General features: G+C 45.7%; 1 protein-coding gene across 3 annotated transcripts; it reads left to right on the forward strand.

Moving 5' to 3' along the window:
* Window positions 1-725: 725 nt before the first annotated feature.
* On the forward strand, window positions 726-11,827 carry LOC106950213 (uncharacterized). Of its 3 annotated transcripts, none has more exons than XM_015036910.1 (11): window positions 726-1,084; window positions 2,774-2,989; window positions 3,571-4,556; window positions 5,042-5,182; window positions 7,274-7,354; window positions 8,175-8,291; window positions 8,479-8,628; window positions 8,694-8,846; window positions 9,493-9,618; window positions 10,278-10,469; window positions 11,238-11,827. In XM_015036910.1, exons 2-11 carry the CDS (start codon window positions 2,818-2,820, stop codon window positions 11,340-11,342), a joined length of 2,223 nt encoding a protein of 740 aa, XP_014892396.1. In that variant the 5' UTR covers window positions 726-1,084; window positions 2,774-2,817; the 3' UTR covers window positions 11,343-11,827. The 3 variants fall into 3 exon arrangements, with proteins under 3 accessions (XP_014892396.1, XP_014892398.1, XP_014892397.1); XM_015036912.1 differs by having other exon boundaries at window positions 727-1,084; window positions 9,496-9,618; XM_015036911.1 differs by lacking the exon at window positions 726-1,084 and adding an exon at window positions 1,116-1,575.
* Window positions 11,828-12,183: the final 356 nt, after the last annotated feature.

Below are 12,183 nucleotides of genomic sequence, written 5' to 3' on the forward strand. Positions count from 1 at the left end.
GTGAGGGAGAGAACCGGTGCGCTGCTGCCCTCTGGTGGTGGAGGTACTTCAGCTAAATGGAGACAAACTTTTGAAATGATGTTTTATATCTGCGCTTTAGGGGCCTGCCTATTTTATTTTCATTATCAATTATATTTAATATTGGTCTTTTCTCTGTTGCTTTCAACACTTTTTCAATGTTTCATATCTTTAAAAATGGTGGTTTTCTTAAACACTTATCTTCATTTTTCTTTGCTTTATGTGTTTTTAAAGTCAGGAAATGATGCATTTTACAACTTTAAGAAATCCCAGTGATAAATCGCTGATACATAGTTTCTGCATTTTATTGAAATTTGCATAATATTTGTTGTGTTACCATAGTAATCTCCTGATGCACAGCAATAAAAAGTGAGATCCTGAGCTCTGTTCTGCAGCCTGGTGACTCTTCTGTCCTTCAGACATGATCAGTCAGAGACACAACATTGATTTTCTATTGCAAACCGACGAGGGCTGGACGTTACTGATTCTGTTCGATCAGACACAAATCATCCTGTATGATGAAAACACACAGGTCGTCAGATGATCGTGCTGTGACAAAAAGTGTGGTTGTAATTTTTAATAGTTTTAAATCAAAATCTTTTTTTTCAAAATGTATATTCTTTCTAGTTCCAAATAAATCCTCTGCAGGTAAAGCAGATAAAACTGGAAACGATATTTGACTAAAAAGTTATCATGAGAGATAAATGATATAAAATACACAAAAAGAAAGGTTGAAAGTAATATTTACAGTCACAAGCACGCGCGTGTCCATGTGGAGCTGAGATTTGAACACGTGAGCGCTCCTGCTCCGACAGGTGTGACCAGTGACGTCAGTAAGGTGACTCCCCCTCCCTTCCCTGTCAGCTCCGGTGTGTCGAAACGCGGCTCCTCTTCGGTCGGTTCCGGAGGTCCAGATTTGTCCCGCGGCTCTCGGTTCTGCTCAGACCGTGTTCCTGCTCTCCTCTCCCTCCTGACGTCATGTGTGATGAAGACTCTCCGACCCTCGCGCGGACACTAAAACTTTGATCCCGGGCTGAGCGCGTGAGTCCTCGGGACCACTTCAAAGGTAAGTTCACCGCTGCGCTTCAAAATAAAAGCAGGGAATGTGTTTGTGAAGGTTTGCAGCAGTTAGAGCGACCGGAACCGAACCGAACCGAACCGGACCGGGTTGCGCCGCTGTGGGTTATAAATAGCAGCAGATATAGAGGAGAGTTCAGCCGTTTCCAGAGTTTCCTTTCGGGATTCAGGAACGTGTGGCTTTAAATGTCTCCGCCCTGAGCTCATGGTTTCATGTCCGGACCGTGGACAGCCTGGTCCAGTCCGCCGGGCTGTGGAGTCAGTGACAGCGTGGCTAAGGACGACGTGTCCCGCCCTGCGGGGAAAACATCCTGCAGCGGCTCGAACATCCAGGAAGCGACCGGGGAGCCGGGAGTCTGAGCCCATGTCAGCATTCCCTCTGTGAGTTTTCCAGCTGCCAGCATCAACTCACAGCTCCTTTATGGAAAACGGCTCAGTCCAATTCCAGCAGCGGGTCTGCAGAGATCCCTGAAGCTCACAGTAAGCAGTTTTCTGATAAACTGAGACATAAAATCAGTCTGATCTGGGTTCTGTTGATGCCTTTCGTATTTGTCCATGTTTTTAGATTGTGTTAGGAAACTGGGATTGGAACCCAGAACCTGCAGAAAGCCCTGAAGCTTTCTGCAGCTTCCTGCTTTCTGGGATTGTGTCGCTGGTCTAAAAAGAAAACAGGATTATCTGAAAACTTTGCATCGGTCTTTAGATGAAAGTTAAATGTCAAACATGCTTTTTGGTCTTCACTACAGTGTCAATGTTCAATGTTCTCTTCAGGCTGATGGTGAGGTTTTCCTTCCAGCAAACGATCAGTTTCAGGTTAAATGAGCCCGTTGCTCTGATCTGTCATTTGATGGAGATTAGCTCAGATATGAAGCTCTAGATTTAGTCCACCTTCATTTCTAATCCTGAATCGAGATGAGCTGATCTGATGGTTTACACTGATGTTTATATTCAATACTTAAGTTGCTGTTGTGGTTGTTAACCCATATTTACCAACATTATTTAAATTTCCCTGTTCTTTCCATGACAGAGTGATCGCTCCGCTGACAGTACTTCTGTGTTTCAGTATAAATCATTCCTGAAAATCAACATTGTTTGTTGGCCCAGTTTCTTTTACCGATATGTTAAAATATTGTGAACTTCGTCCGATTCTGATACTGACGATGTCTCATGAATCGCTGGACCTGAAACACGGGCCAGAACTGAACAAACAGGATCCTGAATTCTTCTGAAATTAGTTCAGTAGTAATTCAGATTTTGACTCGTTTTCAACGATCTTAATCGCACCGCGGTTTTCTGAATGGCTCCAAAGATTATGTTATAAAATAACATAATCTATCCATCGCCAAACTATCGTCATTGGTTCTGTTTGTTTACTCTGAACTCATGTTTGGTCTCAAGAGGTTCTGCATCTGCCGTGTGTGTGTGTGTGTGTGTGTGTGTGTGTGTGTGTGTGTGTGTGGGTTGACATCACACATTGTACGACGTGTGATGTCGTGCAATGTGTCATACTTGTTAGATCTGTGATTTTTAACATTATGCGTCTCTCAGGTTTTGAAAATCAACTGACAATTTTAAAATGTTGCTGTGTGAAGAAACCAGTTTACGCGGTTTTGTTTGGTCCATTTGGCATCGTGGTTCTGATGTCGACTGATTCGGTAAATTCTGCTTAAATCCACAGAGAAGTCTCCATATTTGTTGGACCCTGAAATTTGTCGCTCCACGATGTCCAGCACAAGGAAGAACGAGCTTTGCCGAATATGCGGCGGTAGTCTCCAGGGAAACCAACGCCGATGGCTGTTTGCGGCCCAGAACAGGAGGAACAATCCGCCCGGGACCCCAACCGGGTCAGTGAGAGGCGGGAGCCTGACCCGGTCCACTCAGAGCAGTCCCTGGGGTGAGTCTGGAGAAAACAGACATGCCAGGGAGGCACCGATACGATACCTGAGGTTTAGTATCGGCCGATACCGATCCGATACAGAGAAACAGTTGAACTGACTTCATTTCTTTTTTAACCGCAGACATAAATATTCTGAACTACAGATTTATTTAATAACTCTGCACCAGTTGAGCTCAGGTTAATACACCAGTAGCTTCACAAACTGGTCAGAATGTAAGAACAACTTTAATCTGTTCAGCCCGGAGAACAGCCAATAGAAAATAAATAATAAAGAATCTGATCAAATCAAGAGATTCACAACCAGTCGTAAAAATAAACATCTACAAACTTTCTTTCAAATGTCTAAGAAAACACAGTTATGAATTCTAAATATAATCCAAAATAAATAACAAAGCATGACATCGCTCAGTGCACAAAGCATAGAATTAGACTGGATAGATCTGCCCTCATGGATCAGACACATCGGCTCTGTTACCCGATCTAGAAATTTTTCAGGATCAGAACCGATACAGATATCGATATCGGATCGGTGCATCTCTGCTCCACGTTCAGGAAATAAATCTGTTGTTTGTTCACAGGCAGCACGTTGTCTCTGGGCTCCTCCGGGTCTCTGTCCCAGTCCCAGGTGTCCCTGAGCTCCCCGTCCAAGTCTGTGGACATTCTGACTGTTCTGACCCACATTCTGGGACAGTCTGTACCGAGGAACGGCAGAACCGGAGAGTTTGTGTGCGGCAAATGTGTTTCCGCTTTGGAGCGAGTGTTCAAGTTCGACACGGTGATCGCCCGGGTCCGGGTTCTTTCGTCTGAGCGGCTTCAGAAGCTGACCCAGGAGCGGGACAAGATCAGGCAGTGGGTCCGGCAGAACTACCGGCAGAGACACCCGCAGGAGCTCCGAAGCCGGAGCAGCGCCAGCGAGGAGGACAGTGAGGCGGAGAGGGAGGGCTACCGGGACATGCTGAAGAACAACATGGCTCTGTCGGAGTACGAGTGCTGGTCCGAGAGGTGGGACACGTGTCCGTACTTCATCAGAACCGGAAAGCGGTGCCGGAAGGGCAAAGGCTGCGAAGGCTGCGACTCTTTGCGGGTTTCTGATTCAGACTACGAGTCGGTCTGCGGGATTCCTCGCCACATGCCCTCATCCCCGTTGGAGCTGACCCGGGACAAGTCCCGGAGCATGCCGCTCCACTGGCACGGCGTTCCCAGGTCCAGCCCGCCGTCCCTGACCGGGTCCAGCCTCTCGCTCCGGGCTCCTTCCCGCACAGAGTCCCTCCATTCGCTGGACACTCTGGATGGCAACGACCCGTTCTGTTCCCTGGGCGACCAGGCGGTTAGCTTTGTGCTAACAGAGCTGAGGAGCATCGAAGGGAAGCCGCTCGGCTCGCCGTCTGGAAGTAAGATCCCAGTGCTGGGCCGGAAGGGCGGGAAAAACCCCGGGCCGGCGTCACCCAGGGTCAGTCGGGTTCTGATCTTTGGGGATCTGGAGAACGGAGGAGGTCAGATGGAGGAGGAGGACGGAGACGTGCTGACAGAGCTGAGGGACGAGTACATGCCGCTGCAGCGAGAGGTGAGCTGCTGACAACCACATGGGGGAGCAGAACGACGTGGCTGCTGTTGGCTTCCGGTTCCAGAGACACGTTTCTGTGAATTTTTCTCTTTAGCAGTAAATTAGCACTTTGGAATCTGTAAAAATGGATTTAGGGGAAGCAAAATGAGCTAAAAGCTCAGCTGACGTGTTCCCACCACCGCGGCTAATGTTACGTTGATTTCTCAAAAAAAAAAAAAAACTTTTATCATTTTTGATAAAATATCTATTATAGAAAATGTTATTTTTAAAGAACAAGCATTTTATTTCTGTTTTCTGTGTTAAAATAAAGAAAATAAATGGAATATAAAAGAACAATTGATCCAAAATAGTATTACTGATACTTTTTAATGTAATTTATTATTATATCAATATTTAAAAAAAACATTAGTTATCATTTTAACCAAAACTATAAAGAGCCTCTGGCGTTTGGACCGCCTGATCCAACAGAACCTCTGTGATTTCAGAACAGCACTGGCCGACTTCAGAGTGCGGTCAGGCACCTCCGAGCCCAGCTGGACCAGGCCGGGACCCGGATCAGAACCCTGGAGGCTGAGCTGAGACGGGCCGGACCGGATCAGGTCAACGGATCGGAGGACCTGGGCTCAGTAAGAACTGACCTCCAACACACTTTATGTATCTGCTTTTCTGAAGGAGACTGGATTAGCAGAGATTAGCAGAGATTAACAGAGATTAACAGAGATTAGTTATGTTGATGCTGGAGATTTGAAGCAAGAAACCAAAGCAACTGAAGAGATCAGAGATCACTGAACCGTCACCTGATTTACTCAACTTACTCACTGTGAAGCAAACTGAGCTTTGGAAATAATGTCTTTGAAGCAAAATTCACTGTTTGTAATCTGACTGGATGAACATTTTGCTTATTTAACTTTTATTTTAGCAGGTTTTCTACAAAAATCTGTTCAGAAAACATTAAAAGTTCATACAGCAGAAAGCAGAAGAATATCAAAACAAAGAGAAAATACGTGTTGAAGCAGCGAGACACAGATCCGTTTCTGAAAGGCTGAGAAAAAGCTGCTAAAGTTATGGAAACATGACTGAGGAGCAGGATGACCTTTGACCTTTTCATGGTGATCCTAAATGTTTTACCACAGCAGAGACGGCCTTCCTCACGTCTCACCTCCGCCTGTCAGCAGTTCTGTTTGCTCAGCTTCTGACGGTCGGCTCCGGTTAAAGTGAATCATTTCTGGATGTTTCTGTGAAGGTTACAGGTTCATCGTTCGCCCCACAGCTTCATTATGAAGTAAGTGCCTCTTCCAGGTGGTTTCAGCAGATCAAACATTGCAGTTTACGGCTCTAATTATAGATCCGCGTCCCGCCCTGGTATGTCAGCAGCTCTTTGATTCGCCTGGAAAAGCAGGTTTATGGGAGTCAGCTGGCAAACAGCCTCATAAAGCAATCAGCGTGAAGGACGGCGCTGTGAAAGCAGCGCAGGGCGTGTCGTCAGAGCTGCAGGTGCACATGCAGGAATCCACCCGGACCGGTGCTGTGGCCCCGGGGCCCCTCAGCTGATCAGAACCGGATCAGCCAGACTGACGAGCCGCTGCAGGTTCAAACCAGCAGGAAGCTGCTTTCATAACCGATGGCTTTCATTCAGGGAAAATATCATTTTATTGTGGGAATGAGGCGTTAAAAAGCTGCTGGAGTTTTCCTTCAGGATGAGCCGGAACATCAAACCTCCACTGAGCTTTGACTCAAAACGTTACAGATTAAAGGTCTGAGGAGTGAAAACGTTTCCTGTTAGATTCAGATTCAAGATGAACTTAAAACATGAAAGTTGATGGGAGATTGCTAATAAAATCAGCCACCAAATGTGTTGTTATATATTATTTTAGTCATAATTAACTTAAAAACTTAAGTCTTAAATTCATGTATCTAAAATTAAGACTTTTAAATTGTCTTAATTTTATAAAATATAGAACTTGGCCTTCGGTCCGTTTATAACGGGTCTTAAATTGTTCTGTGATTTGGGCCGGTTGATGCTTCCTGTAGCTAGCTGCTGAAATTCGCCGGTTAGCATTTTGGTGTTCAACAAACTGATGGGTTGGACACACAGAGCGACCATTCACAGCCCAAAGTTTCACATGCTTCAATGTCATTGGTCGCTTGGCCGAGGACGGCTAGCGGTTGTGACCTCATCATGCTAGCTCTGTAGGAAATGACTGGAGAGGAAGTGACATCACTTCCCTTAAAGTGGAAATCCACCTCCGCTGGCCGGACGACGTCTGCCTTCGTTTCTGTTGCAGCAGGCACTTTGACTTAGTTTGTTTTTGGTCTTTACATGAATTAAATCTGGCACTAAAGTTTGGGTTTCTGAAACCTGCAGAATCCCAGATTTATCTGTAAAAACAGCCTTCACATTTAAACTGGTCAGTATTTACGTTACAATTTAAATTTAAAATCCTGGCCTGTCTGTTTTTATTCTTTATTCTTCATGTTGACTCCATGCATGGATGCTGAGTTAACGGCTCTGTGAATCATTCTGAGTGTTTGGTCACACACACACACACACACACACACACACACGCGCGGATAGGTTTGTTGTGGCCCGGTTCTGTAGGTGCCACCAGATATCCATGTTTTACTGTAGTTTTGATTTGCTGCAGGTTGTTGATTTCCTGTCCTCACTTCCTGTTTTCTTTCTCTGAAATCAATCCGTTCTTCTTCTCTCCCTCCAGCTGACCCCGGAGGAGGGCGGCGGTGCCTCGGTGCTGCAGAGCCTCGGTCACGCCCTGCACAGCCGGGAGCGTCTGATCCAGGTGTGTGAGGCCGGCCGGGTGGATCCAGTGGATCCTCCGCTCCGGCTCGGAGGCCACAGGAATGTTGTTTGCTGTGGAGCTGCAGGGGGCGGAGCTTCTGCTGCTGGGGGTTAATGATCCACACAGGACTTTGTTTGACTCATTGTGGGCAGACCTGGCCAGACCGATGACCTTTGACCTCTGCTTTCAGCTGGTTTTAGAGAGAATGAACAGCAGTGAAAGAAACAGAGAGTTCATTCAGAGGAGATGATTTTTCTGCTGACTGGTCCAGAAAGCAGCCGTCTGCAGGTTGATGCTGTGGGTCGGTTCCAGAGAAACCGGCCCACAGCATCACTCATCCTCCACTCTGCCTGCACATCCACAGACAGCCTGATCATGTGACCATGATCAGGCTGGTCACATGATCAGTTAAATCCTGCTGGGATCTGGATTCTGCTGCCAGAGTCCAAACCAGCACCGGGACACTGGATCAGAACCTGATCTCCAGTCACGTCTTTAGCTCCCTGGTCAAACAGTGGATTTTAATGTTCTGCTGTTGGCCCACAAAGTCCAGAACCAGTGTTTGGTTTTTCTGCTCCTCACATTGAAACAAACTCTCTGAGACGTTCACAAACTGCTGGTTCTTTTAAATCGGGACTGAAAACATTTCTTCCTTCCAGCAGCTTTTGAACAAAGACGATCTGTTTTATCTAATATCTTTATTTAGTTTTCTCAGCTGCTTCTGAGCCTCTTTGTTTGAAAGTTTTCCGTTTCTCCGCTGAGTGAAGCGCTTGCGGACAGAACTGTGACCTGGACGTGTTTCTGTGTTTCTGCCTCTCAGGAGTGTTTGGTTCTGATCCGAGGTCTGTGTGTGGAGAGCGGAACCGGAGCAGAACTGGGAACCCGGCTGACTGGGAAGCTGCTGGAGACGCTGAAGGAACTGCTGTCTGATAACAAGGTCAGAGTCAAGGTCGTCTGATTGGCTGCTGCCGCGGCGCAAGGCCGAGTCAGCCGATGGTCTGCAGGCGGCGGGTCGCTGCGACCTGGAGGTCACACGGATCAGCCGACGGCCTCCAGAGGACCAGGATGGAGGTGAGATGTCTCTGCTGATCCGTCCTGATGCTTTGTCCTCGTCTGTCCTGCAGGTTGCCCTGGAGACTCTGAGGTCTGAAGCCACTGAGGCGGAGAGGAGCCTGGCGGCGGAGGTGGAGGCGCTGAGACGAGCCGGACGGGACCGTGAGGCGGACCTGGACACGCTGAGGACGGTTCTGCAGAGCAGCCAGGACGTGGTCAACGTGAGGACAGACGGTTTTGTTAGACGTGCTGGTCTGGGCCGAGCTGAGCCTTGTTCCGTCTGCAGGAGCTCCGGGCGTCTCTGGAGGACAGGGAACGCCGGCTGGACGAGGCGGAGACGCAGCAGGAGCTGTGGAGACGGAGGGACGCCGCCGCCGCCAGCGTCCTGAAGGACAAGGACGCTCTGATCCTGAACCTCCAGCAGCGCCTGGACCACCCGGTGAGCAGATCCGGTTCTGGTCCAAACCTCCATCTTTACTGCGGTTCACTGGAGGTCTGTGTTCGTCTCCATGGAGACGGGCCAAGGCCTGTAGCGTCTGAGGCCGAGAGCGGAGCCTGCAGTCCTCCCTGTGGAACCAGACAGGAGTTCAGCTGGTCTGGAGATGACCTATGACCTCTGACCTTTCCCAGGAGCTGCTTCTCTACACCTTAAAAACCTAAAACCAGACCAAGCATTGTAGTCTTGTTATTTTCTCTATTTTAGAGAAATGGCATCTGGTTTAAGTCAATAATTCCTTAATATTGATGAAAATCTTCGAGTGAAATAATCGGCCGGTGGAGCTGGTACCTGTTGACTGAAAACCAGCTCCTGAAAAGTTAGTTTTTATTTGAAATGTTCTATATTTCTATTTGCAGTAGAAACCAGACAGAAATAGTTGTGAATATTTAGTGTTTTTACAGTGCAGTGTCATCGCTCTCAGCACCGGGTTCTTATCAGAACCTGAGCGGCTCGGTCCGATCTCTAAGAACTGCTGCGTTCTGCTGTTCTTCTGGTTGCAGTTCAAACCAGTAAAACCAGGAAACGGATAGTTTTTATGTTTTTCATCCTACACCTTCTAAATCTTCTCCTCTCTCTGATTGGTCAGCAGTCGACAGGAAGTGAAGAGCAGGCGGCAGCTCGGCTGAAAACTGCAGAGGAAAACAGCGCCACCTTGTGTGAAGAGGTCACCAAACTGAGTGCAGCTGTGCAGGCGTCGCAGGAACTGCTGCAGGTTGACGAGCATTAAACATTTCTAAACTCTGAATGTGTTAAAACCCGACAGACGGGCAGAAACTGATCAAACCTGCAGCTTTATGTGGATTTACATTTATGTACTTTATGAATAGGAAGTGAATAATTTTACCACTAAATGCTCTGCAAAAATATAAAGATGTTAAAAACCAGAAGATAAAGTTAAATGGAGCTTAAATCATGAATAAGAACCAATAAAATATGTAATACAAAACTATTTGCTTAAAACTGGGATGAAAATATTGATTATGATGAATCCACATTTTCGTGAACCTTTTCTTCAGGGGTGTTCAATGTGTGGCCACAACATCCATCAGGTTTCCAGGATGTTGGATGAAAGAATCCGGGTCAGTCGGGCTCCACTCAGCTGGCCACAGAGACACAGATTGTTCAGCCATTAAAATGAATGAGATTTTAAAAAAGAGCAATAAGGTTGATAAGATATAAACAAAGTCTGGTTATTTCTGAGCTAATATCTGGATGAAGCTGGATCATTTTGTAGTCAAATAAACCAGTGTGAAGGGAATCGTTGATAAACTAGAGTCTAAAAGTGAAAACTTCTCCAGCTTAGATTCAGCTGAAGGTTCAGCACCATCTGGCTGCAGCCGGCGGCTCTGATCCTCTCCGTCTCTCCGTCAGGCTCAGCAGCAGAGCCACGCCCAGACGGTCAGCTCGCTGACGGCCCGGCTCCGGGACGCCCAGCAGCAGCTGAGGCAGGCGGAGGAGCAGCAGAAGAAGACGGACAGAGAGCGACGGACGAGCAGAGAGGACGGCGAGCGGCGGGAGCGCCTGCTGAGGGAGAGTCTGCAGAAGAGAGACCGGCTCATCGAGGTAGAGAACACAACATCCACTTCTGCCCTCTGGTGGCTCAGCCGTGAACTACACCCTGACCTACAGATAACGCTGCACTAAAACTAAAAACACAACTAAAACAATTAGAATGTTGTGAAAAAAGTTCAGTATTTTTGACCCTTACTTCATAACGTGAAACTTGTATAAAAATGATTTAAAAAGTTTTAAAATATTTTTTATTGCTTCCAAAAAGCCAAATTATTTTCCCAAGTGTTTGTATGACAGCACATTACAGCCATTGTAGATAGAAAAAAATGGATGGGTAAATTACTGCCAAAAAACTCAAACTCAAGAAAATGTCAATGAAAGAAATGTAGAAAAAACATAAAAATTTCTGGGTTAGAAAAGTCAAAAATTGAAAAAAAAAATCATAAAATTTATATTAATCTTAGAAATTTTATAGAAAACTTGGGAAGTTCTGAGTTTGTAAAGTTGAAAATTTCTGACTTTTGAAACTCAGAATCTCCAGAAATTTTCTAGAAAAAACACATTTTGACTTAGAAAATATCTGAGATTAGTCTAAAAATGTTGGTACAAATGTACTTCTTTTTTCTCTGTCTACAAATGCACTGTCGTATGTTTGAAATGCAGAAAAAGAGAAATCTAGGAAAAGGTCAGAGGTTCTTCAGGAGAACTGGAGAAGTGATGATTAATCTGCTTTTACAGGAAAACAGAAATAAGATCTGGATTCAGTGTTTACACTCTGTTCTGTTCAAACCAACTCTTCTGTTTCTGTTGTCATGGCAGCAAATTCTGGTGGATGCAGAGGAGCGAGAGCGCCTCCTGCAGGATCTGCAGCAGAATCTGCAGAACAAGCGGGAGCCGGTGACAGCGGTCAAGCACACGCTGTGACGCAGCAGCCGTTTGGGCCAATCAGGGACGGAGGAATCTGGACCAATCAGGGATGGAGGAATTGTTGCACTTTGTTTCGCTCCTCTGATGTATTTATAGTTTTGAACCTGGAGTCCTGAACTCCTGGGTTAAAGGAGCATTTCCACAGTTTCAGCTGAGCTCTGTGCGACTCAGATGGTTAATACTTGAATTATTGATTGATTGATTATTGGGTGATTCATTTTGAATGTTTCATTTCATGAGGTTGGAACGTTTCCATGGTTTTTAACGTCGGACAGGAGTGGGGTCATTTAAAGCCGCTTTAATGTTTTTATTTGTTCTCTGAAAGTCAAATTAAATTTTAGCTGCTTTGATTTTTCTAATTTTTCTGTTTCCTCTGGATTATTCTGTTTTCAGTGTTTAAACATGTCACTTTTGCTCTGGGGTTCATACAGGAAAATGTTTTTGTCTTTTTGGCTCAAGAGAATAAAAACCTCTGAACTGGATGAGTTTGAGTTTGAGTTGTTTTGGTTTAGAGGAGCCGATCAAAGCCGTTACGTTTCCACCTTCAACTTTGCATTAAATTATCATAATTTACAAAATCATGCAAAGTTGGCATTTTTAATGGACTTCCAGTGCAACTTTTAGAGCAACTTTGCATTAAAAGTGTAATTATTTACCGAATGACACTTCATGATAACAGTCATAGACATTCATAAAGACTTCTTTATGTTCATGACGGATGTTATGTCATGTTTATGACGGGTCATGTCAGTCTTATGCACACCCCTTCAAATAAAGTTACAAAAAAATCCATCAAAATGTGAATCTCTTTTCCCACCATTGTTGACTTTTGTGTTGC

This window comes from Poecilia latipinna, unplaced genomic scaffold, assembly GCF_001443285.1.
Source record: "Poecilia latipinna isolate Pla-1442-1.1 unplaced genomic scaffold, P_latipinna-1.0 Scaffold385, whole genome shotgun sequence".
NCBI lineage: Eukaryota > Metazoa > Chordata > Actinopteri > Cyprinodontiformes > Poeciliidae > Poecilia > Poecilia latipinna.

Excerpts from the sequence above, each read along its gene's own strand:
- LOC106950213 (XM_015036910.1), top strand. The coding sequence starts at position 2,818 with ATGTCCAGCACAAGGAAGAACGAGCTTTGCCGAATATGCGGCGGTAGT. Across the intron at positions 7,355-8,174 it reads GCCGGGAGCGTCTGATCCAG|GAGTGTTTGGTTCTGATCCG; the intron begins GTGTGTGAGGCC and ends TCTGCCTCTCAG. Across the intron at positions 8,292-8,478 it reads AACTGCTGTCTGATAACAAG|GTTGCCCTGGAGACTCTGAG; the intron begins GTCAGAGTCAAG and ends TCTGTCCTGCAG.